Consider the following 24,584-nt stretch of genomic DNA (forward strand, 5'->3'; position numbering starts at 1 on the left):
CAATTTCTGCTTTAAACTGAAAGAACTTAGACTCAAGTTAATTAGCCCTTGCCCAAATCTTGTCCCTGACCGCAGAAAACGCAGTGACGTTTCCCACACATCTGCCGGCTTGGAAAGATTCAAACGCTTTTGCGTAGCCACAAGATCCCTAACTGCAGCTACATTTCTTCGTGACACTAGTTGTAGCTCCCTCTCCCTAATGCCGATTTCTATCTACTGCAGAGAAAATAGGTGCACATGAGCACCTCCGTATTACTCAATAGATTAAGTCTATCTGCCAGACAAGTTAGGAGTCAGAACAGCTTCGGTTTTCAGTCCCCAAAATAGCTCCACTGCATTGGCAAAAGTATTTGACTCTTTCGGAGAACTACAGATGTTTCCCTGTGTTTTCCACTGCCAAATAGGTACAGTGTGAACTCACCACATCCGCCACAACTGCACCTAGTTTGGGGCTTCCTCTCATTCTGCATGCAAGAACTCGGATTTCTTGGTTTGTTACGGATCTCTGAGAAAACCCTGGCGATGCCACCCCCAGCACAACGCGACTGCCTCTCCACCGCTCCCGCGAATTAGAGGCTTTTTAGGAGCCGTTTCCTTTTACTTTCGCTTTCCCCAGGAATAAACCTCTGCCCTCCCCCCCATCGTATTTATTAAACCGTCTATCGACATTCATAAAACTCTGATAACTCCTCCCATAGCGCTTGGAAAACCTTGCTCACGGATCAGGCCGTGGGTGGGGGCACGGATGGACTGTTTTTGTACGGTCCCTGTTCCATCTGAAGTCCCATCTGCTGTTACATGCCCTTCACCTTGTCTCTATACTAAATAAAACCCAACTTATTCCCGGGACCAATTTAGCCTTCCCCTTCCCCGACGCTACTATTTTTTTCTAAATTATTTTTTTAAAAGGTATCCAGAGAGCGAGGAAAAACCAAATATTTGACCGAAAAGGGTTTTCCTCGTCTTAGCCCTAACGGGAAGAGACTGGAATAACGGTTTCTGTGCCGACTTGGCTGAGAAGAGAAAATAAAAGCAGGGGGGGAGCTAACCCGCCCGAACAAGTGACAAGCCGAGGAGCCGAGCCCCCAGCTCGGTGTGTTCACGAGCGTTTCAGACCAGCAGAGCTCTCCGGTACACGCAGGCAGGTGCTCCCCGCAAACACGCGGGAGGTTTGCGGGGGGCTGAGCAGGCAGCTCCGGGCTCTGCACGGCTGCCCACCCCCCCAGCTCCCCCTCTTGCTCCAGACCACGCTCCGCTCCCTGCTTGCCGGCTGCAGTCAGCTAGCAGCCGTGAATCCACGGGTTAAGATTTCGCCGATGCCTACGGTAGCCACTTGAATTAAGTAAAACAAGATGGGCCGGGGGGGGGGGGGGGGGGGGGGGGAGGGGGGAGGCGGGGGAAAAGATCTACATTTAAGTTGATTCTAACTTGGTCCACTCCTATTCGGCTGTCGGACGCTTAAATCGGGAAGGGGTCGTCTGTATCGCTAGGTACAACCAACGCACCCCCCTTGTGCAGAAAAAGGAAGAACGATCCGATCTCTGTCATCTGATCCCCGCAGTGGATTTGAGGGCTCTTGATGCTCTCCGGTTTTGGAGCGCTTCTCCCTAGCTCTAGCTGTACCACCTTGAATTATCACTGACTAGAGGAGAGCGGGAGGGGGGCAGAAGGGGGGAAAATAAATTTAATATCAAATGCAAACAACAACAGAGAGTAAAGAAAAGGCTTGCTTAAAAAAAAAAAAAAAAGCGGGGGAGAAATAGTCACGGTTACCTTTGTGCTGCTACGTTTGCATCCACAACCCCAACGTTTCTGACCCAGGACCTGACGGAATCCATTTCAGAACCTAGAGATTTATCTTTCAGAATTGGTCCTCTTCCTAAAGTATCTTGAATCCCAAACATTTAAAAAGTCTACTCCAACTAGCAACAGTTTCCTTTTGGGAGATAAGGGAGGAGAAGAGAAAAAAAAAAGACGCAGCCTTTGAAATAGACACACACAAATCCCAGGAAAGTGGAGAAGTTCAGCTTTAAAACCAACTTCTTCTGCTTTTAAATGCTACGTGTTTTTAATGCCTTCAAATAGGGAAAAAAAGTTTTTCCTCTTGCAAAGTAAAAGTTATGCTGATTCAGTCTTGCCTGGTATCATCATCCTTCAAACGCAGGAGAGGAAACTGCATCCAGAAACTGATCGCTGTTAACAAGGATCACCTGTTTCTCAACAGACACGGGGAGAAGGATTGATTGCTGCCTAATCCAGAGGAGGGGAGGGAGGAAAAAAAAAAAAAAAAAAAGCAACAGCGGGATAAATTGTAAAAGAAAGGAAGAAATGGAGCTAAAGAGAGTCCGGTTACAGACGGCGGCTGGCAGAGCCGGTCCTTGCCCCGCCGGTCACCATCAATGGGTTCCGGAGTGGGAGCAGACATAGCGCCGAGGGGGCGGGGCCTGCTCCCAAATAAGGGCGTTTCATTTGCATCGCCGCCGCCGATTGGCGGGCTGCGGGCGGTCCCGCCGCGCCGCGCGCTCCCCGCGCGCTCCCCCCGCCCGGGGCCGGCCCGGCCCGCGCGCTGCTGCCCCGGGGGCTGGTGGCCCGGCCCGTTGGTCGCCCGGCCCCGCGCTGCCCGCGGCGGCAACCCGGGTAGGGTGACTTCAAACTGCCGTGTCCCAGCCTGTCCGCCCCGCCACAGAACGATTAAACCGGCGGTCGAGAAGTCCGCTCCGTGGTGCGGTAACAAAGCACTGGCACAGGTCGTTGGCTGGTTTGCTTTGAGGCGCGGTATTTAAAAAAAAAAAAAAAATTTAAAAAGTGCTGAGAGGGAACGAACCGGGTCGCGGTCGCAATGCCCGCGGGGGTTTGTATGCAGAGAGTGCCTGCGCCAGCGGGAGGGAGACGGCAACGCACCCAGAAGCCCCTGAAGTTCTCGCTCTACGCGAGCTGTCAGGTCTAGCCTTAAAACTTTTTATAACATCCTCTGTAGGCAAAATTTCCCATTAAAGGAAGTTGGAGCTCTCCCCAGCCCAGCCCGCTGTGAACCAGGACGATACCTGCGTCTGCATGTATTTTAATTTTTTTTTTTAAACCACTCTGCCTTGGTGATACTTTCCTCCCGGCCCTTTTGTATTCTGATCTGTGTATAGATCTGCCTCTGAAATCTATATAACACCAACGCGAAAACAGATTTCAAGACAATGAATGCAAATCTGTGCTCAGAGACCATCTGCCAGATGAGGGAATCAGATGTTCGGTAGTTAAAGGGACAGCGCAAGGATTTCCTTGACTCATTATGTGCAGCTCCTCTCTTTAACCTGATTTTTTTTTTTTTTTTTTTTTGACGGGACAGAACTATAATTTCCAATTCAGAATAAAACCTAACTCCTTCCATCCACGTTCTGCCGCATTTCAAAAAGCCAGCTTTCTATTAAATGCTATATTATTTTCATGGAGTTTCATACAGTTCTCCAAAAAAATCGCAAATTAAAATCTTTCCATAAAACTTTCATTAAAATGTATCCTTATTCAGGCACGATTGAGGGCAAAGCCGGGACTCCGAATTATTCTGTCTACATAAGTGACAGACATGGTATTGGATGAACTAATACATCTCCCACAATCTTTGTTCAAGGAGATTTACCATGCTAACCCACCTCCCCAAATTGATAAATATGCAGTAAGTGATTTTGCCAGGTTAGCAAAAGGCGAGCCTGGCCTTATTTTAACGTTGAAGAAAAGCAGCAGCAGTTTGATGGTATTACAGAGTAGAGGCCAACCTTTCCAGGTATGATCTTCGCATCTTTGAGATGCAATTTCTCAGTATAAAAGAACCCAACCAAACAGGGTAAGATAGGCAACTCCCCCCCCCCCCCCCCCCCCAAAAAAAAAAAAATAAGTGAGAAAACAAGAACATATGAGGTAGATGTAAGACATATTACGGTGGGGTTTGGAGGTTTTTTTGAGCATTTCGCAATAGGCGTGGGTACATTTCCTCTTTGTCCTAAGATCATTTTTTTTGGCAATGCCACTCTGACCGTTTCTGCATTTATTCTTAAACCTGGGGCAGGGACGGAAGGGGAGGGGGCGGAATTCCCCCTCGATCTAACCTTGGCCGATGTATTCCTAAGGAGAAACTGTTTCCTACCAACTGAAGTCCCCCGCTCCGAGTGATAAAGCCGAGCCTGGCCCTGGAACGCGTTAAAGGGAGCCCGCTCGGATCCAGCCCAGATGCCGATTCCCTCCCAGCCCAGTCGCTTAAGCGAGCCCGGAGCGCGGCCGGGAGCGCCCCGCGGGCCCGCGCCAGCTTTGGGGACAATAGGGACTCGTGTGCCGCGGCCCCCGGGGAGCCCCGGCTTTTCGGGATTCACAGCGGGTCAGAGGGCAGCGGCGCAGGTCAGAGGAGATGCGCTCTCTTCGCCCCAAACAGCTGCCACCAGAATTTTGCACTTCGGGGACAAATGAAGGGAGCCTTCCCCTCCCGCCCCAGCGGGGGCTGCTCGCCCTGGGGCGCCCACCCCGCGCCGCGCCCGCGGGGGGAGGGAGAGCTTCGGGAGCGCGGGGGAGCCCCGCGCCGGGTCGTCTCACCGACTCCTGGCAGAGAAAGCGCTTGCGGGGGGAGAATTCCCTCCCCCCAACTAAGTTTCTCTCCTTTGCAGCGTATCTTAAAAGGAGAAGAGTTCCGAAATACTTCTGAAATGATACACTCCAGATTCCCCATTTCAAGCACTTGGTTTAAATACCGTTTGGGGAAAGCCCATCTCCCAGACTCTTCTGATGTAAATTCACCCAGTAAAAGGTAAAAGCAGCGCTTATAGCGGTGCAACCGCCGCTTAGTTTGGATTTGCACTTTAGAGGTTTCTGCGGTTCGGCTAAGGGAGCCGGTTCCACCGGCAGGTAACACCGTGGAACTCCGGGAGGGATGAGCGCGCTGGCTTGGGAAAAATCCCTGCACGACCCGAGGAGGACACGGCGGTGGAGCGAAGGAAGCCTCAGCCGCGGATCTTCCGCGTCGTACCTGCCCCCAGCTCTAGATATAATTTCGAGACAGAAATCCGAGCACGCCCAGGGTTCGGGGAAGGGGCTCCGCGCAGCCACGCGGTGCCGGGAGCGACAGCAGCTCTGGACCAGCCGCGGTGAGCGGCGCCGGGGCGGCCGCCGAGCCCGAGCCCAGCGCTCCGCGGGGCCGCGCACCCTCCGCGCCCCGCGGGCGAACGAGGCCGGGGCTGCCGCCCGCACCAGCGCCGCTCTGCGCGCAGTCCCGCAACTTTCCCCTGCGGCGCGGTGCGCGGCTTTCAGCCTCGTGAATCGCTTGGAGCGATTCTCTTCCTCGCACTAAAAAGAAGGAGGAATAAAAAAAAGCAACTGGTTCGGTGAGCGCCGATCATTTCCTGCTGGAGGAAGAGCTGTTCCCCTCAAGACTGCCACACTCGCTTCCACATACCGGGGTCAAAATGACAGGTGAGGCAGTTTTGACGTGGTAAAGCGAGATGCTTTTCTTTGTTAGGAGGTTTGTAACAACGTCGTTTATACCGCAGAGTCAACTTCCACGACTCGACACATCTCAGCAACTCCCAGCAAGAAAAAAATATATATACTGAAGATAATACTTAAGCCTTTTAAAAGCATAAGCTTAAACTGCTATTGTTTCCTCTCACGTTTAAGGGGAAAATGACAATGAGAAAGTTAAACTACGCCTAAAGACGACACTTAGAAGGGAGCATTTCATTCTTGCTTCTATTCATTTGTGAGAATTCACCATCCTTCAGGTGTCTCAAGGGAACGGATCGCAGGTTAAAATTATCAATGTCAGCATGGAGAAGGATAACTAATCTTTCCCTCTTTATCCAGTAATCTCACTGGAAGGTTCATTCTTCTGGTACACCTGCACCAGAAAAATAAATGTGCCTGTTAGAAATGTCCCTTTAAGTTGTTAGCAGCTTAAAGTTCTAAGTCATTCACAATGCAAGTGATTCCCGTTCAAGCACACCTCAATCACATTTTTGGCAATATAACGGTATTTGACAAACAAAGAAGTCCCCGAAAATAACTTTCAAGAGCCTAACGTGAGCATAAACAAAATATTTACTTGCACGGGATACCCTGCAACAGAAACGTGGCTACAACAAACAGGACCAGGCTGTGGTCTGAGCTGGTGTCAGGAGAAGCGCACGGAGGGCAGAGCACTGCGTGCAGACCCGGCTGAGAAGTCTGCTCCGACCGATGCAAGACTACTCTTGATTTACAAGACCCTCGATTTAATTGCAAGAAGAACGTACACAGCTCAGAGAAAAACAGCTTCTTAAGACGTTTTTCATACGAGGGGTTTAAAGCAGTTCAGGTGCATGCAACTAAATCGTGAAAGCAAATCGAGCTCTTCACTCTGAATGGAAAATGCAAAACAAGGACTTAAGCACTGAAGTGCTTTTGGTTATGTTTATTATAAAGCCCGGTTTTATATCATCAACGTAGAGGTTCTCTCAGAAGAGAACTTCCCCATTTGATTGCTGGAAAAAGTTTAACCCCCAAGTATTAAATAATTGATCCTCTTCACACACACCCTCCACCCCTCCCAAGCCATTAGCACGTAACCAGAAACATGGTTTTACAGCTGTAAAATCATGAGCTATACCTGCCCTCTCCCTCTTTCTCTCCCCCTTCCCTCTTGCATCATAAAGGCTCTATTTACTGGAGGCAACTCTCCACACTGATCAGCGCTTGCAAAGTGTGCAAGTTTCAGAGATTCTACTGATCACATTTATAAGCAGTGAACAAAGGAATGCTTTCAAACTTACAAATGCATAAGTAAACATTTAATAACTTCTTCTCCACCTCATCTTTCCCAAAAGAGAGAAAATATTGTATCCATCAGATCCTCTTTTGAGTCTCCCATTCATTCCAGTAAGTAGGTGCTTTTTTCACTAGAACAGAAAAACACATCTGCTAGGTTTTATATCCAACTTTTTTTTTTTTTTAAGATACTTTTACTGCCTTTTGCCTAGCATGGTTTTTGGAACACATTAGCAAATAATATTTTACCATCGGGAGTGTATGTTCCATTTTATTTTATAATGCAGATTTGAGAAGTCTTAGTGCTGAAGTTTGTTTTTCTAGCCACATGGAGGTTTGAAGCAACAAGCACATTCAGGAAAAATACTTTAAGTGGGTGTATATTTGTGCTGGGATCCTCTCTCTCATTTTGCAGTTTATGGAAAGCAATCAAAGTCAGCTTTTCAATATGTCTTTGTATATAAACTATCTAAAATATTCACCAGGAAGAAGAGAAGTTTAGGTTATCACAGCCTTCCTAGTTCCAGGTACATACTTGTGATCCAACTCCAGCTGTCAAACAAGAGTCTCCACAAGCAACTGGATAGAGGCAGACATACTGGAGAGCAAAATTAAATTAATTCATTAACATATGAACCAAATAAAAAGTGGTCCTCAGTACTACAAACATTCTTATACCAGCATTTAACCTATATTAGTCACTCAAGTGGTCTTAGAAGAATTACTTGACAATATACACATGCTTAACCTCATGCTTAAACATCTGTACAGCGAGGGCCTCGTTTTTATTTCTTGACTCAACTCAATGCAGCTCTGTCTTAAGCAGGTGTCTAACTTTAATTACACAAACAGTCACTCTGAAGTGATGCCACAGGGACACTTTGCCTGCTTAAAAGTCAGGAAACCTTAAGCAACTTGCTAGATAAAAACTTTATTTTGAAAGTGTTTCAAAACAGAAGACTTGCAAACACCTGTAAATTTCTTAGTTCTTTCCTGTAGCACAGCCTAACATTTAAATTTGAACACTCTCAGGTTACAGTGATACAAAACTACTTCGATGACAACTAGTACTGTAATAGGAATATGCAAACTGTTTCTAATTCCAAACTTGTCAGTTTTGCCTCTGATTACTGGAAGGGGGGAGGAGGGGGCACATATCTAACACATATCTTGTTGCACTGTTTTGATTGGCTGGAAGAACAGCCTCCAGCTAGCACTAGCTACCTAGAAAAGCTTCAGCTTCCAAAGTGCTGTCATTATCCAGGCACATACATACATATATATATGCATATATACACACACACACACCAGAGTCTTCTCAAAGAAATATTTGTTTTCAAGAAAGAAAGTATATTGATTTTCATCCTCACATAACTCAGGTTATGTGAGCGAGTAAGCAGACCCACCCCAGGCTTTCCACTAACCTTTCACTGTTAGGATAAATCCAGAACTTCACCACACACAAAATTAGTACATTGTTGGAAACATTTTGACTTCAACAGGGCTTGGATCAGATCAATTTTATGTTACTGAGGGGTCATTATAACCTTGATTATAGCATTTGATTTTCTTATTTTAGGATGTTTTTCTCTCTAAGTTTCAGTGCTCTTGCAGGGACAAACTCAGCTAATCCATACAGCATTATTGTTTGATAGTCCGAGAAGCTGAGGCACCAAAAAAGTCACAAGAATAAGGGTCCAACATGCTCACCGCCTATGAGACCATCTTTCCCTCACTGGGCCATTTTTCCAACACACAGGAGCCCATAACAACTAGAAGAGGACCCAGGTCACGTAACACACACGCGCTAAGAACCTTAGCTAAGTGTGGGCTCAGGGAAGACTATGGAGGCAGCCTACTTTATGCTGCTCGAGGACACAGATCTATTGCTGAGGCAGGCTGTTTTCAACCTCGTGTTACATAAATTAGTGCAAACCAATTCCGAAAGTGGCATCGAGCTCTGTGATTTAAAAATAAAACCAGGTTATATTATTAGGGGCTGCAACTGCAGGCTTCTAGGAGGAACTAGCTTTAACCATTCTGTACAATCTGTATCAGATTCTGAATCCTTGACTGGATTTTATTGGTACAACCATAATACAAATTATTAGGATTAGGAAAATATCTCTTGGGAATGGTCAATAATCAAAACATCTGCCTTCTGCAAAGTTCCCTGTGCCTTCTTTTAAAGCATCTGGTACTGGAAGCTAAGATATAATACACAAGAAGCTTGATCTAATCTGACTAGTCCTATGTTCTTTCCATAAGACAAGAAAGAAGTAGTTAAAAGCTCAGTATATCATAATTAGAGCTTTACAGCCTTGAAGAGACAGTTCAGTTCTTCTCTGAAGTATATTAAATAACCTGAATAAGTTTAAATTATTTTATTTGGTGGAACAGAACTATTAACACACTTAACTTCATAAAGCCAACTGGACTTCTACTTCAGTAAATGGTATTTCAAAAGTTGCCAAATTACACAACCAGATTCTGATCCTGCAAACATTTGCACTTGTATTACAAGCAGTGAAGCTGATGGTATGTAACACCAACTGCTCTCAACAGATCTTTGAAAGCTTAGGGTCCCATAACTAATAAAATTCTGAGCTTCTGTTTTTGAGAGTTTAAGTCATTAGGATTTAGTTTAGTCTAAACATTATCTTCGAGGAGGTAAGAAATCTACCCAGAGTTTTATGTCTTCTGTGCTATTTAATTATAGCTTACCATCTGAACCGTTTCTTTCATCACCGATTTTAAGTATTCATAGGCAGGCTAAACATCAGTGCTTTGAAATTCACACACACCTAAATGGTTCTGCTACTTAAAAGGATTTGATCAGCCTGGTTGTAGGGCATCGCATTTCCATCAGCAGTATGGGTTACGTAGGGAAAAGCAATACATTTTACTAAATAACCTGATACTATTAAAGTACTTCAAGAGAGAGCATTGCTACTTTTTAAATAAAAGAGTTGTATCAAGTGCTGCCCCCGCCCCCCCCCAACGCAGAAACTACAGAAAATAAGTTGGCTAGCTTTGTGCCTCTGACAGACATAGTGCAAATTTGTATATTTAGTAGGTTTTACATTAAATCTGTATGTAACAATCTTAGATGTGGCTCCTCAAGCGCATTTTCCATAACCAGAAACTAGGAGCAGCAAAGCTGGAACCTGAAGATGGAGAAGGAAATCTGTAGACACCTGTAGAAGATGATGGGCCCGAGACTGATTGGCAGTACTATGCCTGGGCAAGCAGTTACGTCTCTTCTAGTAGTGTTCAGCAGAAAAATCCAAACACCATTAATAGATAGCATGAGAAGCAGATCTCCTTCTACAGGCTTGAGGATTCAAGTCAGTTTAATTTAAGAAATCAAGCTAAGGGCACTAAATCAGAATTAGCTGATAACAGGCAAGTACAGAAGTCAGGTTAGACTCATGCTGGTGAAGAATTGTTAACACAGAAAGGCACCTTTATGACGCCCAGCCAGAGCCAGGCTGTGCAGTGGGTAGGTTTACCCAGTGTAAACTTCATTAAAAACCACAAGATTTTTTAAATCGTAGCAAGAGCTACAGTAAACCATTATATCAGCTCAGATATGTTTCTCTGTACTTTGTGTTTCTCCTGTAGGTGGAAGAATTACCACATTATCTGTGATGCATCAGAAGATGCCTCTATTCAGGATGGTCCTTTCATGACAGGCAGCACTAGCTTTAGATTCTTTGTGTACCGGTTGACTAATATGGGGTGGGGGGTTGAAGGGGAGCAGAAGAAAATCTGTTCTCTGTGTGCACCCTCCCCTTTAGCTACTTGCTAAAGACAAAAAATAAGCCTTTGCTGATTCCAAGTCCACAGGACATGAATGACAACCAAACAGATGAGCAGGTTCAGAGGGTTTCAGAACACCACCCTGAGCAGACACAGCTTTGTGGTCCACATGCATTCTTTGGCTTTAGGGAAGGAAAACACCCTCTGTTGTTTTCAAAAGCATGTGTTCAGAGCATCTGAAGACTAGAATATGTTGAAGCATATGGCATATAATTTCCTTTCTTCCATTCATAATCTGCACCAAGATCAGTTCCAGTAAGTACAAGCTCCAGCTTTCATTTCAAAACATTTCCATAGCCATGTCTTTCCAGCAAGGCTATTTAAGGCATCATCTTGATGCAGGTGAATATCAGAAAAGTAGTAAGTTACCATTGCTATGGATGGGCTACGCAATTTGCTTACACCAAACACATACCATACATCCTTAAGACTTTCCATCTGCTTGCTACCTCCACTGATCTCTCATGTTGGAAGCACAAACACCATGTGATGGTGCTATCAACTTACTCTGTGCCTGCATACCGTCCTAGTAACTAAGGTCTAACCCAGAAGAGAGAAAAGCTCCTTCACTGCACTGCTCTCAATCCAAACATAGAAGAAACAACAAGGGGAAAGAGAATAAGACAGAGGCACAGACAGGGGAGCCAGAAGGAGAAGACAGAACTTCAACTCTGAACACTTAAGACCATGCAGTATAACTACTAAATAACTGAGGGACAGCCACTTGCTGTCAAAGACTGGCTATTTACTTTGCCCTTCACTACTGTCCTCTGTTTTGTCAAAGCATTCTCCAGGTACCCACAGGACAGAGGGAAAGAGAACATCAACCTACAGGAGTGACAGCATCCCCAAATACAGGCCCTGCCTTACACTTAGCCAAGAGCTTCAAAAGTACCTGATGTCTTTTGGGCTTGTGCCCCAATGGCTACAAGGTTCAAGACTCTCTAGAGTCTTTGACATATGGCAATCTGGTTGTCACTTAAGATCAAACTTTCCAGCAGAGGCCTAACACTAACTTTAGCCCCAAGCTGCGTGCAGGCACCCTTACACCCCGGATTTGCTATGCTGACCTTGACTGTGCCGAGAGTGCTGGGCAGGGGGCCGGGTAACTGGAACACGCGGTATGGAAGGCCAAACCACAAAACAGCACAGCATGTACAACCTCCAGAGGGGAAAACCATTTCACAAGATGGTTTATAGCATCTTATTTTTCCCCATGTAGAATATGAATAATGTTAATGGTGACAGAGCCTACAGGCAATAAAAGGCCTTCGCAGGTATCAAACGGCTTCAAACTTTGCTTTGGCTCCCTGCCAGCTGTTACAGTCAGCCAGCACTTCCTACTTAAGCCTAAGACCAGTGTCCATTAAGTAATTACACAGCCTTACTGGTTTCCAGTGAGAAAACAGATAGAAAACATACCCTATTTTGATTTTTAAAAATAAATAAATAAAAATCACATGAAAACCAGAACGGAAAAAATTTGTGGTTCATGCACACCTGACACTGTTTTAAACGTATATTTCTAATGGCTAAGGAAATCTTACTATTCTCATCTATTCAACTGCTGAGGCTCAAAACAAGAACATAGGTTGGAAAGCCAGACAATGAAAAATCTCTACTTTTATTATCCTCCCTTGTTCAAACAGCATGTAAAGACTCAAACCGAGCGTCCAGAGCTCCCCTGTGCTAAGCTGTTCATAGCAATTTGTAAACGAGTTCCAAGAAGAGTGGCAAGAAATAAGACTACAACATGAAATAAGAAAGAAACAAGAATTTTTCTGGGCATTATTAGTCTTGCATAGCATGCTGCTTAAGTAGATTTGGCCAAGCGGTAAGGACCTATATTTCAAAGCAAATAAACCCCATATCCCACTGTTTCCACTGCTATTCAATTTTTTTATCAGGCTGGGTACTCAGCATATGACACCATCAATTAGGCAAAATACTTAGTATAAACTAATAAGTCATCTTAATAAACACTTCTCATTTCACATCTCCAAATCATAAAAGCAAGAATCAAATTTTCTTCAGTGATTAGTCCAATTTGGAAGAGCGCTTTTTGAAGACCTGACCCAGTTAATTTCTTCATGTTTTCCCTTTTTAATTTCCTGATTTTTTTTTTTCCTGTTTTTGTTGACCACTGCAAGCTGGCTTCCATAAAAGTACAATTCAGCAATAGTCAAATGGGTTTTCTTCATTGTCCATACACAAGTTGACAAAACCCACTTCAATGAATACCCAAGCATAACACACTCTTAACACCCCACAAGTTTTTCCTCGAGTCAGGTTAGCATGCATGTCAAATGCCTTCAGTTAGAAAGTATCAAGAAGCCCTATTAGGCTGTTCGATGCACTTTTCATGGTTTCTTTTTCCCTTTTCAATACAAGCACCAATGCAAGTTTCTCAGCACCTGCATTAGGTAAATGCTGTTGGATCACTCCTGTTAACTAAGAGGGGAAGTGGGAGCACATGGAAGTCAAAGTTGCAGCAGGTCAGCTGCAGAGATGGGATTGGATCTCAGGAGCTCCTGGATTCTGGGACAATGCTATCCATGAATATGTGAAAATATTTCCCCAAGGCTCAATTATTGGCACATTTGCCACATACCCTGCAAAATAATAACATTTAAGAAGCAAGCCATCAACAGCCAAGACGCAAACATCTGTTTCAAGAACATGCTGTGGGCTGGGAACAAGACAACCTTTGCCTTTCCACCAAGTATTGGTTAAATGAGCCAAGTACAGTATTTACAGTATTATCTAAAAACTTGAATCACCGCACTTACACACTAACATGTACACAGTATGCATGAACATATGCACATTTATAATGTATATAAAATTATATGCGTTTAGCTTGCCACTAGAGGTAAAACTTCAGATACTGATAAAATGTTAAGAGTTCTACTCAACAGTTGGAAAGTTTCCACTTCCACACTTTTTGTAAAATGGGGAATATAGTTTGCAAGTCTTAATAGTTAACAGAACCCCTGTTTTACACCTGGCCTTATTATTTTGTAAGATAGGAACTAAATATTTGATCATCTGACATGTTTTAACACCTGCACTGATTTCCTGTCCCCTGGTATGTTAGGTACATTTGTTGTTCACAAGTACAACAGATAAAGAATTAGGGAACTGGATGAGCTGTGAAAGTTTTGCCATCAATTTCAGTGACAGTGAAGCTGCACTTGGACATCTGATCACTGACTTCCCAACACATGCCAGCCTTATATTTTGTCATAGTAGAACCCCAAGCATAAACCCAAATTTCTCTTGTGCTGTGCAGTCAGATCCAGAAAGAAAGTCAATGTATCCAAGAGTTCAGAATCTGTGTGCAAGTCAAGAAATACAGGTTAGAGGAAATAAAAAGGCATAGGCCTGTAGGTTAAACGTAAAAGCAGCAGTTAGTGGAAAAGCAGAAGTCCTTCCCGACCATTCAGTTGACAGATGCCAAACGTAAAAGATTTAAAATCACAATTCTATTATTTAATCCATATAACATGGTTTAAAGCTCCTCAAAAAAAAAAAAAAGGAGATGAATGCTGACCTGCATTTTCCCCCTGCCCTCCTACAAAGCTCATCTTCTGATCAAGAGAATTCCTAGGAAAGGAGAGAGAAAAGATTACCAATCTTGTTATAAACTTTCCAAAGAGTTTGGCAGACAACTTTCTCCTCAGGCACTGATAGATGATCTAGAAGGAAGGGCGTGTGCAGGGAGGGGGCGAGTTGAACTAAGCCTGCTCCACTGTGGGGGTAAAGGTGATGGTAAAGGCTGATAAGACAGCAGCTCTGATAGCACTGGAGAAAGGCCCTTAAAGAGGCCACGGAAAGATCTTGGAAGAGGAGGACGGATGAAAGAACAGAAGGAGGCAGCAGTGCAGCTGAACCAATGACCTAAATTGATCCCACTAGTAGCACTTTCAACAAGCTTGGAAGGAGCATGGGGAGCACGGCAGCTGTCAGAATGCCCCCAGAGGCAGGAGATCCCAGTCTTAGAGCAGAAGCCTTGACAGGTCAGGTGGAAAGACTTAAGAGCCAGATCTTCAAAATACTATATGGGAGTAGGGAGGCTCACTCATGGTTCAAGTCCACAGGTCAAGGAATAGTGCTCAGCACCACCTCAATATGGGCTGCCCACTTGTGCATATCTCCACTGAGCCCCCATCACTCAACTCAGTTGTACAAGTTCATAAACAACAATTAAATGAAAGATGTTTTGGTGCCATAACTCTTAATTTTGCAAAGATTGCGAGACTACTTTAAATATGCAAGAAGAGACAGGATGCTAGTGAGTCAGGCACTACAGGCACATGCCATGCCTGAAGAGGCTGCACAGTAAATAACTGGAGGACAGAAGGTGGAATGATATATTCCCAATTTACATATCAGAAACAGAGGTCCATGAAATTTAAGCCACTTGCCTGAAATCACACAAGAAGCCAGGAACTCAATCCTACTCTCCCAATCCCCAGAACTGTTTTCCAGGGCACAACTGCATTCAATCCTTCTGTAGTTAATAACTGTTAATAACTACAGTTGGGGGAAGCAGGACAGGAAAACTGTTATGAAAGAGAAAAATGAAAGTCCCTCCCACCAAGAAGTGTATTTCACACTCCTGATTAATTATGCAACAGATTAAATTATTAAAGGTGTGATTTCCTTTCCCAAAACAAAGCTAGCACATGAGAAACCTGCAGCAGAAATGAAAAAAAAAAAGATAATAAAATTCAAGCCAGGGCCTTGCGTGTGCCATTTCCCTGGGCAATGCCGCCACCGTGTGCCGCACAGTCACACCGCCACCAGACCCACAGTAAATAAACCCAGCGCTGTCTGGCTGTTCTCTTTTGAGAGAACTTGGCTTATACTTCACTCATAAATAACCATAACACCTCTGTGTAGTACACACTGATGGAATATAATGATGTATGATTAGTCGTCGTTATTAGAAAGTCAATAACGGTCCTCAACACAGAGAAAGCTACACTTGCTGAACAAACATAACATTTCTACTCACATAACCTTGAGAAAAGTCTTTACTAGTACTGTTATTTGGGCATAGATGCTCTTCTGTCTTCTGAATCATACTGTACTTCAACAGACTTTCCTTCTAAACTTTTCTTTTTCCTTACAGCATCTTAAGGTCAAACTGTTTCCTATAAAGTTTTGCCACTCTGAGTAAATATACACTCTGCTTCCCAAGTTAACACTTCACAGAAGCGTTTGCTCAGTCTTTATGTTCAGAGAAGATACTCAGTGTTCTGCCACTGTTTTCTTGCCTGGCATTATTGACGAACAGCGCTGCCTGCTATCCAAGAGGGTCAAACATGGACACACACAGGAAAGCATCTGTGTGCGTGCAGACTGTGGAATTACTTTGCCACTAGTGGCAGAGTCAGATAAATAGCACCACAGAAGTTAATCCTCCACAAACTGAAAACATTGCAACTTCCAGCCTGTTTCCTACCTGTCACAGAACACTGGTGCCACCACCTGTTAAGCAGACACTACCTGCAGATAGGAAGCGCTTGGTCAGCCTTGGGGAGGGAAAAAAAAAACAAACAAAAAAAACCCAAAAAACCCAAAACTCCCAAACAAACCCAACAAAAGCCACACACAAATTACCATCGATCTTAGGAGTTCAACTGAAAAAGTGACAAGATATTGTTCAATGGCAACCTCTCTGATTAATTTAAGGGACAACTTTTGGCTGTAAGATTATGGATGTGCTGCTCCCCATTTCAAATATGAGATGATCTACAGTAAGCAGTTTCTCTAAGACAGTAACATGCTCTGTGTAACACACATGTAAATTCCTCAGGCCGGATGGACTGCTTTTACCATGGCACCAGTGCTGGGGGTCAGTGGGGGCAACTCTGCCAGTCACTAGAGCAGGAGCCCAATTTTACAGCCCTACTCAGGAAAATTTGTTGAAACATCACAACCTCAACAAAACCCAAGTTCCACAGAGTCTGGTATGTAAGAAGCCTTCCTCCACCCCGAGGCACTTTGCCCCTCCAAGCACAAAAGGTGGTGTAGACCTGAAGTTACACTAGGTACAGAAGCAAGAGAAAGCACTATCCCCCCCCACCCCGCAGCAGTTCTGCATAGAGCACAATTATCTTGTAGATGAGTCCCAGCTTTCAGTGCCTACACAGACCACATCAATAACAATCTGGAGCAAAAAATGGGGGATCAACAATCCCAGGCCTTGCCAGTGAGATGTTCCACAACCTGAAGCACGTCCATCTCCTTTCCCCTACCTTTTAAATCAGCGTATCGTGCCTCCGCAGTGTGGCTACAGATCCGCAGATGACAGGCAAAAAAAAAAAAAATATCAAAGTTACCATGTTTGGCCACATGACTATTTATTGCAAAATTCAGTTCTACCCTCCCTAGAAAAAGCATATCTGAAACAGCCGTAAAGAAATAAAAATACTTTGGATCTCTGCTACCGATATAATCAAGACATCCTGTATGATGTAAGCCTAGGCTGCTTTCCAGGATACCACCGCACACAAGCTCTTACAGCAATTTCTCCTGCAGTGACCAACACAGAACTGGTTCAGGGTAACAGTAGAGCCCAGAACACACCTTTCAGGAACCGGACATTGACAGCCTGCAGTAGCCTCCTCAGAGGCAGAATTAAATCCTCCATTTGAACTACAACTCTTTGATGCAACACATGCTATCTTGCTGGTTTTATACTTATTTCACCCGTTAATTTTGCAGCTCCACTACTCAGTTTAGCTTACACTTGCCAAATAGTCATGGACCTCAGAGTTTTACATCATGGTCAAACTCATTCCAAAAATATCAAAAGCTACTACCTTTCCTCTTTTTTTACCTTACTGCTTCTTTCAGGTCCATGTGGAGCAGCTTCAGAACTCTGCTAGGGAAATAACAGAGGCTGCACTCTACAGGGAAGGATGACTGGAATGTTTTATTACAGAATCAGCCGTTTTACAACAACGGCTCTCATTTTCTCCAAAGCAGATCAAGACAAACCAGGATTTTTGGACTGGAAACATCTGCTTTGGGAGTGATTAAGAACAGTTATGGAGTCATTCCTGTCACTTTTCTCACTCAGATAAGCTCTAGGGTCCAATTTCTATAGGCATTGGAGCACCCTATTCCCTTGAGTTCCTTTTGAAAGTTTTATCCCATGAAGTCTTTCCGCAAATCCCACTAGTATTTGCTACATTCACACACTATATTTAAACCTCTTAATCTAAATTACAAACACTATAGCCTCTTCACAGCATTCATAGTACACTTAACACAATAGGATCCTCATTGCAACATGCATTTGTGCAGTTATTAGCATAAAAAACATTCATGGGGGAAAAAAATTAACCTTACGGTATATGGCTTGAATTTCATTTGCAAACATTGTAAATATCTGACAGAACAAGTAGTCAGAGGAAATGTTTTACCAAATGCAGCGCAGTAACAGTATGCCTGACTTTTGCTATATGCTTACATTTTTAATATTTCTAGGTGTATGCAAAATTCTCAGGGAAAAAAAAGACCACATCTTGGATTATGTGTTTCAGGACTTGGCAGTAATAATAATAAAAAACCTCCAAATCTCTAAGAGTCTAGAATTCACCAAAGAGGTGTCCAATTCACGCAAAACTAAGAGCACAGAAGCATTGGTCTCACATCCCATTAGATGCAAAAACAGCACATGAATTCAGATGACGGTCTCTGAAAACTCTTCTCTACTACTTCACCACACACTGCAGCTAAACGAAGCGTACAATCCTCAGGCTGAAGAGACACTGACTTGCTAGTGTGCGTCTGCACATTCACCAACTACTTGACTTGCTACGTGATAATCCATGAGATGGGTCAAGTCTTTTTTGTGAAATAATTCTCGTTGCAATCAACCAGGCTTCATTCCCAGTGTTACTGCGGACCATTACAGACACATAATTTTTCCCAGAAGATGATCATAAATTACCCCACCAAGGCTTTCAGATTGGTGCTTCTATGTTGCTGGGGAGAGTAGCAGAGGCCCCCTTAGAGATCAAGGGCATATGACTTGCTTGCCTCGGACCTGCCCCTGGACCAGAGTTAAAAGGAAAGACACTCAAGAGAGAATATGTTGTTTTTAAGCCTTGCCAACACCCCAAAATACCAGGTCAGAAGCAGACGCTCTGGGAATCAGTGCAGAATTCTGTGACAAGCAGTGGGGTCATAAATTTTGCACACTACAGAATAAAGTCCAGGCCTCAGCACGCAGCTGTGTGCAATATATGGTCAATGAGATGTGCTCAGCATGTGGCCCGAGTCTACCACTTATGTTCAACGCAGAGTGGCACATGCTGCTGCTCCTTACCGAGGTAAAAAGCCAGACCCTGTAATCAGAAGGCACCACTTAGTGTTCAAAACATTCAGACCTGTAATACACCCTTCTCCAAAAATGCACCTCGCTCCATTCCAAAGAGAAACAGATACATCCCATTCAAAGCCAAGAGAGCCTTAGCCAGCCTCCAACTCCTGCACAGCCCAGACTTCCCACTGAGACTAGACAGATTACCTGACCACACTTACAAATATCACACTCGCCCCTCCTGTAGTCCCTGCAGCACACAGGAAATAAACATTTTCTTACCTCAACAATGAGGCTAAGACTTATCAAGGTAGGAAGACACTGATGCTGACTGCATCCTTACTCTTAGGGGACTATCTTTTCCAACACACTTCAGAGAAGGGCTGACACCTCCACTCATCTCCAAGTCCGAAGTTAAGAGCTTAATGCAGAAGAAAGTTTCTGTAATTTATAGCAGCCCCAAATTATATCAATACAACAGCTCATTCTAAGTTTTCCAAATCTAGAATCATTACACCTAGTGCCAGGAACCAGAAACCTCTTGTGCTTGGCACCGCACACACATAACACAGGGACATGTTCCCAACAACCAACCACCACTACCCTTTCGTTACTTTTTATTTGGACACTTCCTGCATTTGGCTTGATGCTACACTGAAAAAGTGACAAGATATTGTTCATCTTTGTTACCTCCCTTCATATCCCTTGGCTCAGCAGGACCCTGATTCTTGTTTGAGAGTCTCAGATGATGCGTTAACATAGGGTAGCTTAGATCATTATGTTTTTAACCAGAAGCTGCTCAGTCTGGATAAGTCTTTAATGCCTTCTAATGAAAGGCTAAGAAAGAGAAATCTCCTTTGCAAACCAACTTGTTATGCCTTATTATAAGGATACATAAATTACTGTAACATTTCTGTATAACACATTCGATTTTTAGATACTTCTTTCAATAAACAACTTGCTTAAAATACTTCAATGTGCAGAAGTGCAACATATGGAACAACTACCCTCCTTTGAAATACATTTAAGAGTCAGACATAATTAGGTCACAGCCATACTGCAGCACATTCAGTTAGGTACAGTTCAGTCTCTAAAAAATGCAGGATAAAAACTGTAAAGTGTCTACAAAGATTGGAAGTACCTAAGTTTTTGGGGTTTTTTTATGGGATGGAAAGAGGAAAAGAAAGAAGTTTGAAAGTCACCTAATAAGAATATAAACCAAGCGTTGCAAGCCCAATCTTACCTGAAGCAACTGAGCACCAGATTCAAAGCTGACACAAAAGCCCGTGATGGTGATTGCTGAATCTTGTCTTACAAGCACCACCTGAGTATTTGAACCTTGGTACTAGTGCAACAGCAATGCCCTCATTTACACCAAATTGGACTTCCCTGTGTTCCTCCTCACATGCGCTCCAGTGCTTAAAGTGACAGCACTGCACAGATGAGCTGAACAGCTGCCAAAGCACAAGCTGCTGAGTATCTGCTTCAGGAAACATGAAACAGTTTGCAGAATTAAAGTCCCAATAAATATTGCTCCTCCAAGAGGGTATCCGAAAGAGGTATCATTATATATGTAAATAATTATTTTATACCTCCATTTACCCCCCATCTACGCATGCTCAGACAGAAAGGCAAGAAAGGGAGCTTTGAGATTGCTCACAAAAAAAATAATAATCTAGAATTCCCTCCGTGAGGAAATGCAAGTAGACCAGACTTGCTTTGAAAAAGTGAGAACTGGATTAAAACAAAACAACAAACTTCATACTCTGGAGTCCACTGTGTCTACTATAACTCCACAGAGCAGCTAAAGTCCTATACCCATTGTCAGAGAACACCATAATAAACTGTGCTATGTTTATGCCTTAATTCTCTGTGTAATAAATAAACACCCTTCTTTCTGTTTGGCATGGACAGAGCAGGAGACATAACCCATCCACACTAGTCTTAAAACTGCTCTAGCACAACGCCCTCTCTCCTAGTACTATCCCATTAGCTAGAAATGAGGGGCAGGGGTCAAAACACAAACAAGAAAAAATTGTATAAGTGATGGTTTATGCACAATGGAATATTAGTTTGTATTTAGATAGATAAGAATACAAATTACAGTGGCTACAGCCCTACATGTAGACACTTTTTCTGTAATAAAAGCATCTTTTATTTGTCATATTTACTGAGAAAAAGATTAAGCTAAACCAGAGAACCAAAACACTTCTAAATATGAATAAACTTCTCTTTCTGGAGGCCTTGGTGTCTTACCTCAGAATACCTATACCAACACTCTGGAGAAGCTTTCACTACCCATTATTTCACCATTATACTAATTACAGTAAACTTGAATTGGCAATCATACTACACAGAACACCACAAAAAGGGCAAAAGAGCTATTATTACAAAAAAAGAAGGGCAGTCTAGCCCCTAGCACAGTCCTTTCCAAACCATTAAAAAAGCCCAAGAGAAAACACCCCCAGGCCACAGGCTGCAAACCAGCAAGTCAGCCACAGCCAGAAAACAAATTTTGAGCACCACAAAAAGTGAACCCCATCCCACCATCCTGCTGTAGCAAACTTAATGATTGTCTCCTACCTGGAAAACATCCTGAAATAGTCGTTTATTTGACAGAGAAGACCCCAGCAGGCAGGCAGGAGCACACTGTCCCTCAGCAGCTAGAGCTGCCCCGCCCAGCTCTGGAAGGTTCCGCAGCCCCTCAGGCCTCCCCTCAGCAACAGCTCAGTGGAGACACCTGAAGTGACTCACACCTGAAGCCAATTTTGCTTTTCTCCCCTCACAGCCTTTAAAGCTGCTTTCCCCCCGCCCCCCCCCCCCCCCCCCATACAACACAAAAAAAAAGAGTAGCATGGATATATTGCTTACTTTTTCCTCAAAATTCTCTGTTCCAAGGTCATGTGTAAAGCTGGGGGGGGCAAGCTGTGTTTTCACCTGAGGAAAAGGCCCTCGCAGGTGTAGCTGTATCTCAGGCCTTTGGGGTTGGTTCTTGCTGCGCCCCCTCAGCAGGGAAAGGCACATTTTCAGCATCTTGTGTGTTGCAGGTCCCAGGGTGAGAAATGGGCAGTAATGCCAAAATACACTTTTTGACTGTGGAGCCTGCAGTGACAGCCTAACACATCATCCTTCCCCCTCACTCCTAAAATGTCGCCTCTTCTCATGCCTAACACAGAACACCTGTCAGGTTTCTACTTTGACACACAAAATTGCACAAATTTACAGGGCAAGGCCCCATCGCGGTCTGCAGTGCCACATGAACTGCCCCGTGATGTACACAAAGCAAACGTGTTCTATGCATACAGCAAGTAAGGTATATCCCTAAAGAAGGAATTTTTCCTGACACATTCCTCAGGGAAGATGGGGGCTGGAAGTGCTGCCCAGCTCTCTCTGATGTTTTTACAGCACTTAGCATAATGGGGCAGTGATATTTTGCATCGGGGCCTTGAGAAACCACTGTCAAGCAAAAATATTGTCTTAAGGACCAATTTCCGGAACCAATTTCAATTTCAAAATGAATTTATTTGGAAGGAAGAGAATTTGAGCCACCTCATGTCTAGATTAACAAAGATCCAGTAAAAAATACGGAGTTTTATCAGCAGATCAGAGGTGCGTGTTCAGATCCTGTTTTCACAGCTGCAAATGCATTAACCAGATTGCAAAGGTCAGGTCTGTGAAATTTTCCATAGGTGGCAGCATTACTGCAGAGTTTCAGTGAGAAATCCAGATGAGCAGTATGGTTGCTGGAGCATGGATAGAAACCTCCCTTATGGGAAAAATCTTCTAGGAATTAATTACTTTTCTACAGTGTTGTCACCCAGAACAGGGAGCCATATGAACCTAGAGGATGAATTTTTAAAAAATCCAGTACAAAGGCTGTAATTGTGTCCAAACAAGGCTTAATAATGAACTGGATATGTGTATTGCTAATTTATAGCTCTTAATAGGCCTGTTATTACCAATAAAGCCAGCCTTTACTTTCAGAGATTTATTAAGATTAGGGGTTATTATGAAGGTGAAAGCGCATATTTTTGCAGTAAGTGTCATCTTTGCGATGTCTTTGCCTTTGGAAGAATTAAATCTTTTCAAAGGGTAGCTGTGTTACATGAAATGTGCTGTATGAAGTGGCTCACAGGTTGGAAAGAATTTGGTAATTCTCTCATCCCTTCATTATATACCTGTATTGTATTCAATGGGCTGATTAACAATTGGTGTAATCCCTGTGAGAAGCTCTTAGCAACCACAACCAAATTAGGGTTCATGTAAAGCACCGGCTTAACCACAGCCTCAAGCTCCCTGTTTATATCCATAGTGCATGTAACAACAGAACAACCTTCCTGAGACTGCAGTGCTAGCACATCCCCTACCACGCTCTAAGAAAAAGATAGTATCCTCTGTATGCTTGGGAATCACTTATTCCCAGATGCTGGGGGCAAGGAAGAGATCAACACATCCACTTTTTTGCTGTTTCAGATGTAAATAAGCCTTGCCTGAACCCAAGATTGACATTACACCAATACTCTCAAAATATTGGTCCAACAATAAGTAGCTATTCTTAGAGCCAAATAATCCTGTGTAGTGGGTTGGATTTGACGTATGAGCAGTCCTTTTTGTGGGGTCATCACCCAGAAAAGATTTCCAGGGCTCATTCTTTACCTTTTCTGATGTCCCTATGAATAAAGGGACGGATATGGGACAGATGAGGAAGGGAAGGAGTATATAATTTCAATCATCACCTTTCAGCTGCTTGGAAGATAAACAATCAGTGGATATATTTCACTGCATGTCTAATATGAGAGTATAATGTAACATTATCATTTTTATGGGTCAGAAGATCTCTCGGAACAATGGGGGAGCAAAGTGATGTGTCTTTTCTCAGTTGAAAAGATGACATAGCACAGTTATATGAAACATTTCCCACCCAAAATTGAAGGGGTAGCAGTAAACCAGCAGTGATTCATGAATCTAGCTCTGATTTAGAACTTAAACCAGCAATTTTATTCAACACTTCTGTAAAGACAAGGAAAAAATGATAAAGTGCTTTTTCTACTCTTCAGCTCACCTTTCCCAGCCAATTTCATTTCCCATTGTATATGTTAACACAGAAACCTACCTAAAATAGAAGAATTTCTGAAGTCAGTCTTTTCACAGCACTGGAGAAGAGTCCTGAAAGGTGCAAACCTCCTGGAATCAAGACCACTATTTGCAATATTTTACACCAGTTAAGCACTCATTTTGAGTTTCACCATTGCAAGCAGCTACCACATGCTCCTAACATCCATATAATAGGCATTACACTGCTCTGAATTTTATCATCACTGCAGAGTTTCACTGGTAGGCATTAAACAGAAGTTACCTAGACTCTAAAAACTGAGTAGCAACCTTGGAAATACATGCTTCAAAGATCTTGCAAACATGTACCTTTTTCAGGTTATGAGTAAACCAGGTTCTGGGGCTACAGAGCCCCCTCAGAAAGCATCCTGCCAGTAATGAATCTGACCCCGCCAAGGCTAGGATTGTCTTTGTATTGTGTTACCTGTATAGCTGCTCTCACCAGGCACCCTTAATCAAACGTTTCTGCTTTTTGGCATGGTATTTTTTCCTTCACCACTAATTGGGTGAGCAACAGCTCCAATACCGATGC

The 24,584-nt window shown here is 43.6% G+C and overlaps 1 protein-coding gene across 3 annotated transcripts in view; it reads right to left on the reverse strand.

The window, feature by feature from the left end:
* EBF2 (EBF transcription factor 2) overlaps positions 1-2,278 on the reverse strand; it is a 146,520-nt gene extending 144,242 nt beyond the window's left edge. For 2 of the 3 annotated variants that reach the window (XM_074852207.1, XM_074852206.1), the window contains exon 1: positions 1,774-2,278. In XM_074852207.1, coding sequence (XP_074708308.1) covers positions 1,774-1,904 — 131 coding nt within the window. In that variant the 5' untranslated portion in view covers positions 1,905-2,278. Of the gene's footprint in view, positions 1-421; positions 563-1,773 lie in introns of those variants that run through there. The other variant, XM_074852208.1, reaches the window with a different exon arrangement.
* Between the last annotated feature and the right edge of the window lie 22,306 nt (positions 2,279-24,584).

The sequence above is a fragment of the Strix uralensis genome, chromosome 28 (assembly GCF_047716275.1).
Source record: "Strix uralensis isolate ZFMK-TIS-50842 chromosome 28, bStrUra1, whole genome shotgun sequence".
Taxonomy (NCBI): Eukaryota; Metazoa; Chordata; class Aves; order Strigiformes; family Strigidae; genus Strix; species Strix uralensis.